This window comes from Heteronotia binoei, chromosome 13 (genome assembly GCF_032191835.1).
Source record: "Heteronotia binoei isolate CCM8104 ecotype False Entrance Well chromosome 13, APGP_CSIRO_Hbin_v1, whole genome shotgun sequence".
In the NCBI taxonomy this organism is placed as follows: Eukaryota; Metazoa; Chordata; class Lepidosauria; order Squamata; family Gekkonidae; genus Heteronotia; species Heteronotia binoei.
This window is the reverse complement of record NC_083235.1, coordinates 44,446,953-44,465,002: the sequence shown is the minus strand read 5'-3', so window position 1 is coordinate 44,465,002 and position 18,050 is coordinate 44,446,953. Positions and strand designations below refer to the sequence as shown.

Sequence of the window (18,050 nt, the reverse complement as noted above, 5' to 3'; positions counted from 1 at the left end):
GTGCCAGAAGCTGAATATGGAGGAAATGCATTCTGTTTATTCTCAGAGGCATTCTTCACACAGTCCTGGATGGTGGACTTCTGGTTGGGAAAGATATCCTAATTCAGATGGAAGCCCTGCTCTTCAGGGTGTGCTGGGTAGCCTTTGAGCGACAGTGCCTTTTCTCAATTACTCCCTTGTTTGGAGTTGGAAATTACCCCCTTGGCAAGCATCATACAGATGTCACTGAATGGTCTCTGGAACTATAAAACAAGCCCATGTCTCCAAGCAAGGAGTCTTTTTCCAGCATGCATCTTGCTAAAGGTAGTTAAATGTGGTTTGGGATTTAATTTTGAGTTTCCCCACATGCTCTTCCAAACCACAAGTGCGGTGTGTGTGTGGGGGGGGGGGGGGGGTTCCTATCTAAGCAGCAGCTCATGCCTCTCTTTCCTCTGAACACTGAGGCTGGCTAGTTATGCTTCTGGATCCAAAGGTCCTGCTGCCTGAGTGTGCCCCATTCACTTGTTATCAGGTGGAGATTAAGACATGTGCTTTGCTCTTGCATTTCTACCCTGACCTTTGCTATCTAGACCAGAGTGCTGGTTAAGTTTGACAGGAACCTTTACACCAGGATTCCCACAGTAGCCTGGACAGTTGCTATGAATTAAACACAGGCACACCAATATAATAGAGGGAGTGATTCAGGGAGGGGGGTTATATGCTAACAAAACCCCCAATTCAAATAAACCTGAAGGTTAGTCGAAATCCTGATCCTGATCTGTGCTTGAATCCAACTAGTCAGACTGGATTGGAAAGCACCAGGAGGAAAGGAATTGCTTTAAAAAGTATGACAGTTTTCAGACTTGTTGCCTGAAAAGTCAGATGAGACCTGTGTGGGACTTGGGAATAAAAAAAGTTGCATTTCTATAAATGTGTCGTCGTCGCCGCCCCCCCCCCCCCCTCACTCCAGCCCGGTCCCATTTTCTTTCTCCCCCACCTCTGCGGATCTCGGCAAGGAAAGGGTTGGAGGGAGGTGGGGGGCGGAGCCGAGCCGAGGAGTTAAAATGCGGCTGGCGAAGGGAGGGCGGCGGAGTGCCAGCCTGACAGCCTGTCGTCGTCCCGATGGGGGGCAAGAAAGTTTGCATCGTGGGCTCCGGCAACTGGTGCGTGGGGGGGGGGGGGCACGGGGAAGGGAGAGGGTTGACCGGAAGCCTGGTGCACGAAGGGAACGGGGCGGGGGGATTCCAATGGGGTGGCCGTGTTAGTCTGCTGTAACCGAACCTGTATCCAGAGCTCCTTGGACAGGGCGCTGCGGTTGCGCTCTAGCAGCCCTTCGCCGCTGGCCACGGGCAGGAAAAATCCGGGAGGCGAACCATTGATCCAAGGAAAAGTAGACGCAGCCTGGTCGACAACGGTTTGGGGGCACCTTCAAAATCATTTCTTCTTTCACAACGCGAAGGCTGGTTCCCCCCCCCCCACCCCCTGCACCCCACCCCGTAACAGCTCCAGCTTCGTAGCCTGCAGCCAAGGGGGTGCCCCGGCCTTTGACGCTGCGTCTCTTGACTCCCGCCCCGCGTGATTTCTGCGGTAACCCAACCCAAAATTATTGGTGGGGGAGGGGTCACCACAAGGAAGTCACATCCCAGGATGCTCAGGGGGGCTGCGGGATTTTTATTTTGCAGATTTTTATTTACGCTATTTATAGTTCGGCTTTCTCACCTTCTGCAGCGTAAATCGGTGCAATCAACAGGATGGGACCAATGTTGCCTCTAAGCTGTAGAGTCTTGCGAGCAAAAATTCTACTTCGTGAGCTACGGGCATTAAAGTTGTGAGCTCCTGAATAAATTAGTGTGCTCTGGGGCCATTTTTCCTGTGCCAAGACAAAAATGTGTGAGCCAGAGGCTAAAAAACTGTTAGCTAGCTCAGGCTAACTCAGCTTAGAGGGAACACTGGATGGGACTCTTGGCTTTTTCTCTCCTGGGGCGTTTGCCTGATCTAGCTTCAGACCCTTCCAGAAATGGGAGGTCTCCTGCTCCACCATGCTCTTCCTCTTGGTGCTCCTGTCCCCTTCTTAGCCCTATGAAAGAAGCATCCTGTCACTTAAAGTCAAAGCTACAGGGCCTTCCTGTCGGACTGGGCTTGACAGGTCACTTTCTGGCACCACTTAGAGGATGGTAGCGGAAGGGAAACGCACTGGTTCAACAGCATTCTTTCCCTTGTGCGTCCTTTAACGCTTTTCAGCCATGCGGTGCTCAGCTTCATCCATGATTCACCAGATCCGCAAGTGGTTTTCAGTGCAAGGGTTTGGCTATGCAGCATGCCAGTCAGGGTGCACCGAGCATGTACAAAGTGCCTTCCCTGCACCAATGATTAGCTACATTGAACCTCTTGAGATGAGGCACAAAGGTTTCCAGGTCAGGGAGCTGGAGTCCCCACATTGTAGAAACATGTTAGCATGTAAAATGGTCCCTCAGTGACTGGGAAAGGAGCGTTCAAGTTGACCCTAGCCTAGCCATCAATTTTTCACCCATCCCCTCTGAGTAAGAGTCACTGTTTCCTGCTCAGAGAGAGGCCTTTGTCTTTCTCTACACATCAGTGTCCTTCCTACCTCTTACCCATGAATGGTAATCCTGCTACATCTAGTGCTTGGGACCTGTCCCCACCTCAGACCATTTTAACTCTAATTATTGATCTTTTCATTCTTTAATTCATTCAGAAACTCAGAAAATTCCTCAATGAAGTTCTCACCAGAGACTCTAAGTGCAAGAGTGCTGGTTCAGTGTATTGATCACAGATCCCCCTGAAAAAGATTATCCCACTATGCCAATTATTCCACACACCCCAGATTCTTCCCTGAGTTTCTTAATATTATTCTTAGGTGACTTGGTAATGTTTAATATTTCAAGGCACAATTTTTCTTTGAAGTGTGTTATTGTTCATTTATTTTTAGAGAGCGGAAGACCTATGCCTCTCTCAGCTATTTGAACATATATGAAGCTGCCTTATACTGAATCAGACCCTCGGTCCATCAAAGTCAGTATTGTCTTCTCAGACTGGCAGCGGCTCTCCAGGGTCTCAAGCTGAGGTTTTTCACACCTATTTGCCTGGACCTTTTTTTGGAGATGCCAGGGATTGAACCTGGGACCTTCTGCTTCCCAAGCAGATGCTCTACCACTGAGCCACCGTCCCTTTTAGAACTACTTTTAGAACAAAACTAGAATCTCTTAATCCTTTGAAAGCAGGCGTCCAGTTGCCCCCTTCTATGCAGTCTTATGCCAGGGCCCTGAGATGGAGTTTTGATGCTCCCACAAGAAGAAAGAATCCATTGTAAGCCCACGCAGAGGCTGGCCCCTCATCCCTAACTGCTGCCATCTCTCTCCTCCTCCTGCAGGGGCTCGGCTATTGCCAAGATAGTGGGCAGCAATGCAGCCCGGCTGGACAAATTCAACAACACAGTGAACATGTGGGTGTTTGAAGAGGAAATTGGAGGCAAGAAGCTCACCGAGATCATCAACACGCAGCATGAGAATGTCAAGTATTTGCCAGGACACAAGCTGCCGCCCAATGTGGTGTGTTTCTAAGCTGTGCAGGGAAGGGAAGGCAAAGGAGGGGGGGAGGTGTCAGAAGTTCAAATAAGACTCCAAGATGAGACCCCTCCCTCTGACTTCTGGGCATGCACCAGAGACTGCCCAGGACATTTTGGGACCTTAGGCAGGCAGGGAATCCAAATGGGGACCAGTAAATCTTAAGAAATGATATCAGCTCTGTTTGCTACCCTTTAATAGCATCCAACATGTGGTCTCAAAGGTGAGCCATCTTACCCTTGCTAACAACCAAATCTTTATCATTTGCAAATTGCTTTCCAGTGTTCCAAATGTTTTAGCTTTGTTACTGGAGGTATCTCACCTGGCACTTAAAACTCCGCACCCAGCCTCAGCCCTGCTCTAGACTATCCCAAGAGCCCTCATTGTCCCTTTATCTTCTATGTAGAAGAAACAGGAGAAAAATAGATGAAAATGCAAAAAAGGGAGAGGAGGTAGCTGGATGCAAAGGAGGCCAGAAACCCCCGTAGGTTTTAATGGTAATGCAGAAAAGGACATTTCAGCAGGAGCAGCTGAGCATGCCAGAATTCTTTCTTCTATGCCGCTATTAAAGGTACAAGAACTCTATTCTCCTTTTATCCTACTTAGCATAGAGAGAAAAGTGAAAGGCAGTGACAATGCAAACCATTAAAAGGAGGGTGGGATTAAAGGTGGATCTGGAGTTTGAAAATGTTAGAGACTGCAGGACTAGATTTAAACTCCCCCCCCCCCAAGCTTTGAGGGAGAGGAATGTTTTATACTGTGGTAAGTGATCCCCAACCAGCGGAGTGATGGGGTACATGTCTAATGAGCATTCTCTAATGGAATATTTTGCTATGAAAGTAAAGACATGCAACTGATTCCTAAGAACACGGTGATAAAATGACATAGATTATAAGGTAGACCAAAGTTTGAATCCAGAGGAACCTTGAATACCAACCAAGTTTTACTCCAAGTATAAGCTTCTGTGTGCATGCACATTTCTTCAGATTGATTGAAATGGAAATTACCAGTCCATACATATAGGTAAAGGTTGAACAGCAAATTCAGAGCATCATGGCTTCCCACCTGGATCTATCTGCACAGCTGATAAGGATATGCCAAGGTCTGTATGGGGAAGAAGGGCTTGTAAAGTCAGGTGGAGCAGATTTCCTTGTTTCTTTTCCCTCCCATGGGGAGGGACTGTGAGTCAGTTGTAGACCCTCAGGTGGGCATATGCAAAAGGGCCCAGGTTCAGTTTCTAGCATTTCCAGTTAAAGGATTTGGACATAGGTGATGTGAAAGACCTTGGCTTGAGAGTCTATGAGACCCTGGAGAGCCACTCCCAGCCCGAGTGCTGACTTTGATGGACCAAGGGTCTGATTCAGTATAAGGCAACATTATGTGTTCACACAGAAGGGCTGGCTTGTGCATCATCCAGCAGATCAAGGAACAAGGAACAAGTTGCCTTGGTAACCAAAGTAATAAATAACCTCTCTGCTTGCTAACTGATCTGGTTTCCTGGAGCTAGCAAAGCATCAGGGAACCCAGCTGGGTAACAAATGAGGTGCGTGAGTTGTGAGGCATTACACAAGCTTAGCTGTAACTCTTGTGTTTGGAGTACAGAAAGCAGTTGCATGCAATTTCCAACCCCCCACCCCTTTGCTTGTTGGTCTCGCATCCAGAAATGGGTCCTTGGCCAAGTCTTTCTAGACATCTGTTTGATAGACAATAATCAAGTCTAGGAAGGAAAAAAAAATGTGAGGAAGTCAGATTCATCTTGGACTAACAAAAAGGGGTTCTGAAAATAAGGTTGGCTCTGGGAGCTCATTTCACTGCTGTTGAGTAGATAAATAGGGATGCTTGATGGTCTAGTCTAGGGGCTCTAGCTCAGAGGTGCAGATGTCTTGCATATTGTACCTCCGGGGTCAGCTATTCCTCCATCATCACATACTGAGTTCCACACTCAGTTTTATGTAAATCCCACTTTGCCTATATAACAACAGCTGGGAGTGGCCCATGTCTATTCTGTGAAAGGATTTCTCAGTCACTTCTATTGTGTATATAAATGGAACAACAAAATAGAAGTACACTTCAACATATCTGAGATAGTAAGCATGGACGCACATTTATGCTGGCACGACCTTTTTTAGGAACTAAAATGCCACCAGACTCCTTTTTTTTTGTAAATTGTCCTGTCTTAAAAAATCTCTGACAAATAGGGCTGCCACCATTTCCATTAGACTGGCTTTGGTAATTCAGCTGCCTGGCACTCAGGAATTAAAGCAGCATTTTGATTGGCATGGAGATGTGGCATGTGGAAAGGCTGCACCTGCTTAATAGCTGTGTTACTGGTTCCGATTAAAGCACTGGATTAGGACCAGAATGAAAAATGGCAACCTCCCAATGAACGGAGGTGTCTACTGCTTAAGTGCTGAATCGTAATTCTGGTGAGGATATTAACGGTTGAATCTAAAGGGAGTTCTCTGTTGTTTGAAAAATGGTAGCATCTCTTGGCTTCAGTGTACTGGCTGGATAATTGTTCTCCCTCCTTCCATTTTGGGGTTTGTCAGGAAGTTCCTTAGCTCCTTATAGGACACCCACTTTCACCTGCCTTTGTTTAGGGCAGGGGGGGGGTAAACTTTTGCACTGGGGGGCCAGCACTCTGTTCCCAAGATGCTGAACCAACCCAGTCTCCTCAGAGATGTTCAGATTTTATAATAAAATCAGTTTCGTCAGCCAGTAATGACACAGTCTTGGATGATATGAAGACATCAGCCATGGTGGAGCAAGTGCTAAGGAGTCAATGTGTTTACTGAAGGCTCCTTCAAGAGGCAGATGGGCAGGAGTTCTCTTGCTTCTCCAGGATGTGAGGTCACAGCACAAATATGAAATATACATAATCTTAACAGCAAAACTGTGTGATTTCCCCCCCCACACACACATTATTTAATTAAATTTTTTAATGTCACAGAGCACAAATTAAGCTGCTTTGAGGGCCAGGTCATGTCCATCCCTACCTTAGGACACACATACTCAGTTCCTTTAAGCTGTACTCAAAGGATCTGTTTTCCTGACCTTATTCTTTCTTCCGTAACAACCCTCTTCTGGATTCCCTCTCTAGTTCTTTGACAGCCCACAGTAAAAATGATGTCAACTTTATGCCAGACCTACATAAATTTTCCTCTTCTGGGGATCCAGATGAATTTGACTTGCAAGAGATGTCAGGAACTCTGATCAAGTTGTTCCCTAAGTGGAGGCTGTGACAAACTCTGCCTCCATTAAAACCTAGAACTTTACATGAGGATTATTTCCCATCTCTTCTTCATAAGAACATAAGAGAAGCCATGTTGGATCAGGCCAATGGCCCATCCAGTCCAACAGTCTGTGTCACACAGTGGCCAAAAAAAACCCCAAGTGCCATCAGGAAGTTCACAAGTGGGGCTAGAAGCCCTTCCACTTTGCCCCCCCCCCCAAGCACCAAGAATACATTGGGTTCAGATTTTTTAAAACTAGCTTTTAAAATGCAAGATCCTAGCCCTCATGGATATAAAGACCAGTATGAAAGTTGTTAAATCATTATAGCCAGAGTGAGGTTCAGTGGATGTCTTTAGGAGACAAGATTTCCAATGCCATTGCATATTTCCTTGCCCTTCCCATGGCTAGCAGAGAGCAATATGAAGTATACAAAGTTTATTAAGTTTTTGAGAATATATTTGGTTTGCATAATTTATCCATTACAACAGTCCGGCAGGTATTGAAGGATTTGGGTTGACAATACATAATCTTTGAGGGATTTGGGGGCACACAATCAGGACTAGCTGTAGTCAAGTGTCCATCAGAACTGCCAATGCCCCTCCTCTTCTTTGTGTTGATGAGGACTTTGTTTTGTCTTTGGGCTGACTTCCTCCCCTCACCTGCTGCAGGTGGCAGTGCCAGATCTGCTGAAGGCTTCAGCTGATGCTGACATCCTCCTCTTTGTAGTACCACATCAGTTCATCGGGAAACTCTGTGACCAGCTGAAAGGCCACGTCAAGAAAGAAGCAATAGGGGTTTCACTCATCAAGGTGTGAGTGGGGCGAGGGTGTGGGCTCCATTCTGAATATAAGCAAGGGGCTCTAGACTGTCGGAAGGTATTGATAGCTAGATCTGGAGCTGTTCTAGGAGCTAATTGAGACAGCTTTAAAAAGATTTGTTTTGGTGTGCAGAGAACCTGACTTGGATTCTAAACTGTGGTGGTAGAAGGTGGGGGAAGTACTTATTGTAGAACAGTTTATACAAATGGCAAGATCATGTAAATGTATTGGTGGCAGGGGGAGGCTGAACAGACATCAGAGGTTTCAAAGGAGATAGTATTCTTGGTGAGGGAGCCAGGAGACATAATAATAATTAATAATTATTATATGGCCATGTGTGTAATATAGCCAGATCTTAAGATTGTCTGGCAGCCAGAAGTTCTAGCACTTTTAGCATTATGCACCACTAGGTGGTGAACTAGACTAGTTTTCAAGGCAGGAGACATTCAGAGGTGGTTTGCCATTGCCCGGCCCTGCATCACAACCCTGGTATTCCTTGGAAGTCACCCATCCAAATAGTAGCCAGGGCTGACCATGCTTAGCTTCCAAGATCTGATGAGATTGGACTAGACCCTGGGCTATCCAGGTCAGGGTAGGAGACAGAAAAATGGCTACTCTGCAATCCTCCATAAACAATTCTCAGAGAATACACACAAACAGCAGTTATGAAAGTAATGTAACTGCAGAAATGGCCATCTCTTCTTTCATAACAGAGTATCTATAGGATTGTTGGCCAATACTTGAAAATACATATTTGGAGTTTGAACTGGGTGGGGAACTACAGGATATTTTTACTGGAAGTGCACAGGGAGGGGCCTGACACTGACCTCTTGAGCCAAACTGGGCGTAGCATGATCAGGCCACAGGGTTGAAGACCAAGGGCTAATGCAGGTCTCTCAGGATATCCTACTGATCCACCCTGACATGTGTTTGGTTGATTTACAGGGTGTTGATGAAGGCCCAGATGGGCTGAAGCTGATATCAGACATTATCCGCGAACAGCTGGGCATTGAAATGAGTGTGCTAATGGGAGCCAACATTGCCAATGAGGTGGCAGATGAGAAATTCTGTGAGACCACAATTGGTAATGAGTTTGAACTTACAGTTCTTGAAAGGAAGGCTTTTATGTTCTTTGCCCCAAGTTCTTGAGAAGTTCGTTCTCTGACCCTCTGCCCATCACGTGCTTTTGGGTCTGCTGCAGCTGTGTCTAACAGCTCCATGTAGTGGTGACTGCATATGATATGGATACATTGGGACATACAGTGGTGATACATGGATGATCGCTTCCACCGGATCTTTTAATTCCCAGTGTTGAAGGACAGCCTCTTTCCTTTCTAATCCTGTGAATCTACCTTCCTTCACCACTTGCTATGACAAGCAGGACTCGAGGGGCGGGGCGTGTAACATCAGATGGAAGGTGAATGGCAGAACCAAGGAGGAAACGAGGCATTGCTGCAGCATCAGTAGAATTAAAGGTCTGGGTCTGATCTCAAGGCTATGAGGTGGCAGTGCCAGGCTTTGGGAGGGGGCAGGGTAGAGAGTTCCCAGCTGCCTATCTCCACCACCCCACTAATACCTCCCTTTACACACACACACACACACACACCCTTTCCACCCACCTGCTTGTGCGTCTTTCCCCTGCTTATGAGCCTTCCCCACTACCTGCACTCACTGCTGCTCCCACGGCCTGTGTGCCCTTTGTTGATTGTGCTGGGCAATGTGCCACTGTTGCGCACCGAGCTGAACAGCCCCTGCTATGTTACAAGCCAGGATTGCAGGAGCCACTCAGCTCAGACTCAGCCACTGGCATCAATGAGCGTTGACACTGCACTCACTGGCTCAGTGCAGATTTTCTGGCAAACGTTTGACTGCTAGGGAGCTCACCGTCTTGCAGCGTTTAAAGATTGTGGAGACGTTCTGAGAGAGGTCTGTCACTGCCTGCACACCTTTTTTATTATGGCAACCGGACTTGAGAAAGATCCTGCTTCAAAACAGGTTCCTGTTGTCTGATGCTTTGCGGCCTTTCATTAAGACGACTTTCTGCTCCCTTGAATTCCTGATGGGAGGACTTCAAATTTACTGTGGTTTCCATAGACTTTCACACATGTTTTGACGTCCTTTAAAAATATTTTTTCTTTTGGCTATTGCTTTAAGAGAACCTTTTGATTCTTTTGCCTTTATAGACCTGTGCTTCAAATAATCACTGCGACACAATATATATTTAGCATTTGGTTAGAATTTATTGTTGTTCATTCTGTTTGGTTTTAGTTTTGTTTGCCTTTGCTGTTCCTGGTTGCCAGCAGTGATGATCCAGGGCAAGCAGCCCACTGGGAATTTGCCCTAAGTTAAATGGCCAATCCACCCGTGGGGGTTCCTCTATTGTACACCCCACCAATGTTTATTCACCTCCACAGAAGTCTTCAGAGTTTGTCCCAGACTTATCAAAGACCCGTTGGTGGTACAAATATCTGTTGACAGTCTTAAAAGTCCGCAAAAATCCATTGGTCAAAGATGCATCGCTGACTGCAGAACAAGAAATGGTGTGATGTTTTAATATGTGATATGTTCTTATCACAAGTATAGCCACCTTCAAGAGGGGTTTAGATAAAAATATGGAGCACAGGTCCATCAGTGGCTATTAGCCACAGTGTGTTTGTATATATAAAAATTTTTGCCACTCTGTGACACAGAGTGTTGGACTGGATGGGCCGTTGGCCTGATCCAACATGGCTTCTCTTATGTTTTTAATAACTGGGCAAGCTGTTTGGAAAGGAAACTCCATTGCAGAACTCACTGTCTCTGTGACAATTTTCATCCATGTCTGAGTAAAGTCCAACAGATGGTCTCAGAATGGAGTTTCTCTATTCATTCAAGATGTCCTTTGCCCTGCCTTTATCTATCCTCCTTGTCCTCTACATCCCGGAGATCCAAAAGCAGTGCCCACAGCCACTTTCCATTCATCCTTTTACACTGTTTCTGCTGAAGTAAGTTCCAAGTCAGACATAACATGAGTCAAGTTGTCAATTTCTTAGGCGGTCAATTGCTCAATGACAGAACACATGCCTTGTGGCTCCAGGCTTAACCATTGGTAGTATCAGTAAAAGTCTAAGAAAGATCTCTGCTTGATACTTTGGAGAGCCATTACCAGTCAGAGTAGACAGCACTAGGCTACATGAACCAAATGGCCTGACTTGAATATGATTGCTTTGTATGTTACCTTGCAAAGGGAGCAATATTTTTTCTATTGATGTCTGTCTTTTGCATCTTTGCAGGCTGCAGGAATGCAGAGCATGGACAGATCCTCAAGGACCTGCTGCAAACACTCAATTTCCGAATCACAGTGGTACAAGAGGCAGACACTGTAGAGATCTGTGGTGCCCTCAAGGTATGGGTCTAGTCACAATCCTGAGGGATTCATACCTTTTTTTTTGTTAAGGTTGTAGCCTGTTGCCAAGATGCCCATGGTCACACTGCAATAGTGCTGTGTAGAATAATTTTGTCTTTCCTTCACCCAGAACTCATACAGAGGTTACTGAGGTCACAGCACTGTGAGGCAAAACATGGGTCATTGCTAGGGGCCTAAAGCTAACTGAAAGTTGGGTTTCTCTGACATGATTTATTCTGTATTATACTTAACTGGAGATGACTGAATCCCTTGGAAAGATGCCTATCTCTTCAACATTTCCATGAAGTCCATTATTTGTTGCCCTACTCCAAGAGCTAGATTGTCTACCACTTATCTGCATGCCTGTCTAAAGAACATTACAAAGCTAGCACAGGGCAAAGCCATGCTGACAATGAACGTATCATCTCCATCCTCTCCCTCAGAATGTGGTGGCTGTCGGTGCTGGTTTCTGTGATGGGCTGGGCTTTGGCGATAATACCAAGGCAGCCGTCATCCGGCTGGGCTTGATGGAGATGATTGCTTTTGCCAAACTCTTCTGCAAGGGCTCTGTCACTTCTGCCACCTTCCTGGAGAGCTGTGGGGTTGCTGACCTCATCACAACTTGCTACGGGGGCCGGAATCGCAAAGTAGCAGAGGCTTTTGCCAAGACTGGCAAGGTAAGTCAGTGTGGTCTGATCTCATCAGATCTTGGAAGCTAAGCAGGGCCAACCCTGGCAAGTAGTTGGATGGGAGACCTTGGAATATCCAGAGCAGGAGGCAGAGGCAGGCTGTATCAAGCCACTTCTCTGAACGTTCTTCATGCCCCAGTAGAGGTTGCCAGAATTCACCATGACTTCCAGGCATGCATGTACACACACATAAAACTACAGAAAATGAAAAAAAAATTGGTCCGGCATGTGGAGGAATGTTGAAGGGTTGCCAAAGATCCCTTGAAGTACATTGTTATGATAGCGGATCTTTTCCAGCACTCTAAAACATAATTGACTTCTTTCCTACCTCAGTTAATATTTAGCACTTGTAAGTATTGTAGAGCATTCCAAACATTTCATGTGCCTAAAGTGCTGTCAAGCTGCAGCAGATTTACGGTGACTTAGTAGAGTTTTCAGGGCAACAGATGCTCAGAGGTAGTTTGCCATTGCCTGCCTCTGTGTAGCAACCCCAGACTTCCTTGGAGGTCTCCCATCCAAACACTGGCCAGGGCCAACCCTGCTTAGCTACTGAGATCTGATGAGATTTCAGCCCACTATACCTGATCCCCTCATCTGAAGAAGTGTGTTTTTATCACATGAAAGCTTACGTTCTGAATAAAACTTAGTTGGTCTTAAAGGTGCAACTTGACTTCTGCTTTGTTCAACTGCTTCAGACCAACACGGCTGCCCACTTGGATCTATCTTTATAAAAATGTTACTCCCCAGACTGCAAAAGAGAATGAGTGGCTTGCCTGAAGCTGCCTAGCTTGCTACCATATGAAAGATTCTCTATGTAGCTTGCAACAGAAAGTCCATGTGGCTGTTTTCTGTGCTCTGCTCTTGCCTCAGCTGCCTGCAGCCACCACTCCCACCCAAGCCACCAGGGTTTTTGGTGCTTTAAAACTGCTGTAGAGATTTCGTAATGCTCAGTTTTTCTTCTTAAAACCCCTCTAGTGGTATGGGAGGGGATGGTAACCATGGGAGGGGGCAAGGAAAGGAAAATAGCACTGACATGGCCTTTAAAAATGTGCAGAAAATGTACATTTGGGTTGCAATCTTTGCCAAAGGATCTTATTAAACCAGGGTGTGGAAAGATTGGAGAAAAGCAAGGGGAAACCTGGAAAGTGGACAATTAGAAGGCAATGCCATGTGCATGCACCACAGAAAACACACTGCAATTTGGATGTCAAACCAGAATAAAACCTCCCCATGGAAGCAATCTGTGTAAGTTAATGGCAGAGGCAACATCTGAGCTGAGAACATCCAAGTTCATAGACCAGTTTCTTAGCTACTGTGCTTCACTAGCTGTCAAATTCTTCAGCATCTTTTATTTCTCTAATTGTAATCTGGTAACTATAGTAACAAGCTTTACCTGGAGGTACCCAATCCATTGTTTTTACTGACTCTCCATCTTCCTGTAAACTGGCTTCAGCAGTGTTGAGTAATGGGCGGGAACGTCTGCACCAAATGTGGGTGGCTGGGTACACTTGATGAATGGGGGCTGAGGCAAGAATTGACTGAGGGATCAGGAGACTGATTGTGCTTCAGAAAGCAGAATCAGATGCTATGAATGTTAGGGTGGTAATGGTTTGTACTGAGATCACCCAATCTGTCTGACCCTCCCTCCCACACACAAAAGATTTTAAACTTCAGATAGGATACAGTCTATAATCCTTAAGTCCCAAAGACAGTATTTATTTTTTTAAAATGTTGGGAAATCTAATCACTGTGCATGCAGAGAAGAGCTGAAATTATCTTCAGGTTAAGGCACATGTGGAGAGAGGTAACATGCATTTGATTTGGCAAAGTGAGATTGTCACAGTTCCTAGGGAAAAATAACTGGCATTAAAGCTGCTTTCTACATTGGAAGAGGGCAAGGCAAAAGGTAGCAGCTGAGAGCAAATGCTAGCAGGTAACGCCTACTCTTTGCCTGAGACAGCAATCCCAGCCTAGCAGTCTACAAATGGACATAGTTCTCAAAGGGATCTATTTTACAGAGCTGGATTTACACTGCACCAAATGTATCCTTTGTCCAGGGCATGCAGCTTCTTTCTTCGGAATATTCTATAACATTTTGCAATGTTTCTTCTGATTGCAACATTGGATTTCACAAAATGTGGAATTTTTAGCAAAGGCTGGGGTAGTGGCAGAGGTCAAGGAGGCACAGTCAGGACAGGGAGTATGGGCTAAGAGAGCCTAATATATAAGGAGCAACTTAACTGTGCAAGGAACCCAAGTGTATTTTTCTGGGGAACTGTGAAGCAGATAATTAAAAAAAAAAGTATACCACAGGGTCTCTTGCAGCCAGATTGCACAGAAGACTGTGTGGTCAATACAGCCTCTGCAACACTCTAATTAAATATTCCAGTCCTGAGAGACACTTCCCAAACCACCTGAGCCTTGGCAATACCTGGAGAGGAGACTATCTGGCAAGCCCATGAGCACCACTTCATGCTCTAGGCAAAAAAAAAAATGTACAATTTAGAGTACATAATGCTCTAACAGTTGTGGTACCTTCAAGACTGATCAATTTATTGTGGAATAATCTTTCAAAAATGGTGATGTTTGTATGCCATTTAAGTGGTCCCTCAAGGAATACTGGGAGCTGTAACTGGTGAAGTTGTGAGAATTCTCTGTCTGAGACACCTAGTGCTTCCACCACACCACCTCAAGGAGGGAGTTCCACAGTCTCCAACAGACAGTCTTTCAGCCATAACTGCTTCTGAAGTGGCTTATAATTAAAGTAGGTAATGCACATGAATCAATGTCCCCTTATACTTTAAAGATTTATTAACTTAATCATTCAGCAGTCACTAAAAAGATTAATGATCTTCTGTTTCAATGGAATAAACAATTTCTTACATTATTGGAACAAATAAATGTTAAAACGTTTGTTTTGAAATGAGAGCAATTCCGATATCTATTCCAAATGAACTATCGGCAGAAAGGCTTAAACAAGTTTATATGGCACTTTTATAAACCTCACATAGGGTTTTATGCCTTATGGCAACCAACTAATGAAGGAGGGTTGACTGTACCAGATGTGAAATTATATTATGATTCCATTATTTTAGTCAATATAGTAAAACAGTATCAAGAATCTTATAAGGCTGACTGGAAATTCATTCAGTCTTTTACCCTACTCTTTTAACAAAATTTTGTAATGCACATGAAATGCACACAAAAGCTTATGCCCAGAATTAAAAGCTGGTGGTCTTAAAGATGCCACTGGACTCAAACTTTGTTCTGTTGCTTCAGACCAATATGGCTACTCACTGGAATAAAAATAGAATTATTCTCAATTCTGTTGTAATGCCAGAAGAGGGTGTGGCACTAGGAAAGGGGTATCACGGTGAGCCCTTCTCTCCATTCTGCAGGGCTATGCTGTGGCACAGGAAACAGCATCCCTCTTCTATGAAAGGATGGTGCAGCACTGAGCTCACTGCATGGTCCAGGGGTACTTGAGGCACAGGTTAATCCACTGCACCATTTTCTCTGAGTGTAGAAAGCTAAAAACTAAGAGAAAGAAATCTTTCCCTGGATTGTTGAAAGACCAGTCATCTTACCCATTCTGTGCCCACGTAGTTTGGAGAAAGGGGATAAAAGGGGGGAAAGGGCCATGTGGCATTCATACCTGGCATTTTTGCATCTTGCAGTCTATCGAGCAGCTGGAGAAGGAGATGCTCAATGGGCAGAAGCTGCAAGGCCCTCAGACATCAGCAGAGCTTCATCACATCCTCAAACACAAGAATCTGGTGGACAAGTGAGTCCTTTGGCCTTCTCCCATTTTGCCTTGTGCTTCTTTTACACCTTTGCCAGTAGCTGTTCTGTGCTGGTACACACAGTATACCTCTCGGGTGCTCAAAAGTAGATGGTAGGGCTGTCAACTGACGCAAGAACTTTTAGTTCATTACTCAGTTAAAAGGCATCTCATTGGTTGCTTGGTCTGTTGCTGTTTAAAACAACAATTCAACAGAGGCCTATTCTTATTGAAAGCAGTCCTTCATGGGTTTGAAGTAAAGGCTGTCTAGAGTTTTTTTAATTCCCATACCCGTTCTAAGTAAGCAAATTTCCTTTAATCTTCAGTCAGAACATTTTCTCTACCTATATACTGATTAATTTCTGGTTAAAGCTTGCAGTTCCAAACTATTTGAAGCTACACCACACTTGGTGATGGCTGGGAATCTCCTAGGATTACCACTGATCTCCAGGCAAGAGAGAGCAGTTCATCTAGAGAAAATGGCCACTTTGGAAAGCGGACTCTATGGCATTATAACCCCATTGAAGTCCCACCCCTTCCCAAACCTTGCCATCCTCAGGCTCCACGCCACAAATCTCCCAACCTGGAGCTGTCAGCCCTAACACTTATGTGTGTTTTTATGACTGCCCTTTGGACTCCCTCTCCACTTCCCTATGCTACAGCAGGTTTCAAACTGACTCGACCTCCTTCTTGGCTGGGGCTATTCATTGTCTGATGATTTCCTTCTCCACAGGTTCCCACTCTTTACTGCTGTCTACCAGATTTGCTATGAAGGCAAGCCTGTCTCTGATTTCATCAAGTGCCTGCAAAACCATCCTGAACATATGTGATTGGCCTTTAGATTTGTCCTGGCAAGAAAGAGGTGGGATGTTTGCCACTGCCGTCCCCCAAAGAGGAGAAGGAACCACCACAGACCATGGATGAGCATGGGAAATTGCACTTAGGGCAAGCAGAGGAATTTGCACTTGGAATCCCTGAGGTCAGCATGGAGCGACTGCATCAACCCTCCGAGCAGGTTGTTCCTGCAGTTCACCAGTCCCTGTCTTAGACCACTGTGAACTGGATTGAGCCAATCTTCTGCTTAACTCTTGCCAAATTCTACAGCATCCCCAGGCTCAGTATCCACAGAAGGCAAAGCTTTAGCTTTTATCTTCTCTCATGAGCAAAGAAAGCCAAAATTTTCTTCTCTGTTCCATTTCTCTGGTTTTCACTTCTCTTCTTGAGGGTTCAAACCTGAAACACATTTGTTTTATCTGCCCTAGGGGCTCAATCTAATAACCCATCACTTCCTGGATTTTTATTCCAGTGTGAGAAGCACCCTCTGTTCTTAGAACAAGCATTGGGCTCTTTCTGCCTAGACAAGATTTGACCTTAGCATCTCTGGTATCTATAGGAATTCTAGCCCAGAATGTGAATATTCAATTTTGAAGGAATAAATGCTAAAGTGAGAAACTAACGCCTTTTCCTACTGCCAGGTTTGAGTCCTGGCCTCCAGAATCCATATAATTCAGGAGGGACTGAGAGATACTAAACCTGCAGCATCCTGGCATGTTGTGAGGATAAAATGAAGTACATGAGATTAATGTACCCCCCCAGCTCCTTAGGGGAACAGTAGGATCAAAATCTAGCAGGTATGCAGGTTTAAACTACCTTTCACATGTTAACAGGATGAGTGACAGAATGCAAATCAGTTTTCACACCATACGTGAATTGCTAGAAAGGGTCATACATGAAAGCACATGTAAGGTACACACTCAAACTGAAGGTGAGGGGAGTATTTGGGACTAAGTTTAACAGAATACAGCATGGTTTCCTGAGGAGGAACCAAACAGACTGAAAAGAATGCAGGTGAGTGTCAATTTAACATTCCTCAAAATCTGGATGTGGGTTTTTCATCTCTTAAATACCCGCTAGGAAACTGGGATTGCAACTCAAACTAGCCCTTGTGAGAAGAGAAATAGCTGGTTCTGCTTGTTCTGAATGTCCTTGATAGGTAGTGTCTGGAATTGCTTTTGTTTCTTGAGCAGGAGAATTCTTCAGTGCGAAGGCCTTGGCACAGGGGAGGAAGGAGAGTCTGTTCCTTTCCCAAGGCCTTCCTACAACTGTTGCTTTCCTCATTCTGAAGTGACCTTTCCAGCCCTGCCCATCCCCCGGTGGCAATTCAATCTGCCCATGTGGCAGGAGGAGCTGTGCCTTTTATTAGACACTCAGAACTGCTGGATACCCTGCGACCTTTCCATTCAGCCATCAAAAAGGGGGGGGGGAGAGGCAAGAGAAGCTACTTATTCCACAATCAAGAGCAAGGAGGGTTTGAGTAGGGAAATAGCAGTGCAGTTAATTGCTTACTACTAGGGTTGCCAGCTCTGGGAGGAGAAATACCTGGAGATTTGCGGGGGGAGGATGGGTATAATGCCAGAGATTCCACCCTCTAGAGCAGTCATTTCTATAGGGGAACTGATTTTGGTCATCTGGAGATCAGTTGTAATAGTGGGAGATCTCCAGATCCCACCTGGAGATTGGAAACTATACCAGTCTTGTACATTTATTTCACTTTCTCCCAGCTATCATGACAGCTTCCTT

The 18,050-nt window shown here is 45.3% G+C and overlaps 1 protein-coding gene across 1 annotated transcript; it reads left to right on the top strand.

Moving 5' to 3' along the window:
* Positions 1 to 1,022: 1,022 nt before the first annotated feature.
* Positions 1,023 to 16,922, top strand: GPD1 (glycerol-3-phosphate dehydrogenase 1). Its single transcript, XM_060252546.1, has 8 exons — positions 1,023 to 1,142; positions 3,371 to 3,548; positions 7,466 to 7,606; positions 8,561 to 8,699; positions 10,888 to 11,000; positions 11,444 to 11,677; positions 15,367 to 15,473; positions 16,204 to 16,922. The coding sequence occupies exons 1-8, from the start codon at positions 1,102 to 1,104 to the stop codon at positions 16,298 to 16,300; spliced, it is 1,050 nt and encodes a 349-aa protein (XP_060108529.1). The 5' UTR covers positions 1,023 to 1,101; the 3' UTR covers positions 16,301 to 16,922.
* The last annotated feature ends 1,128 nt before the right edge of the window (positions 16,923 to 18,050 follow it).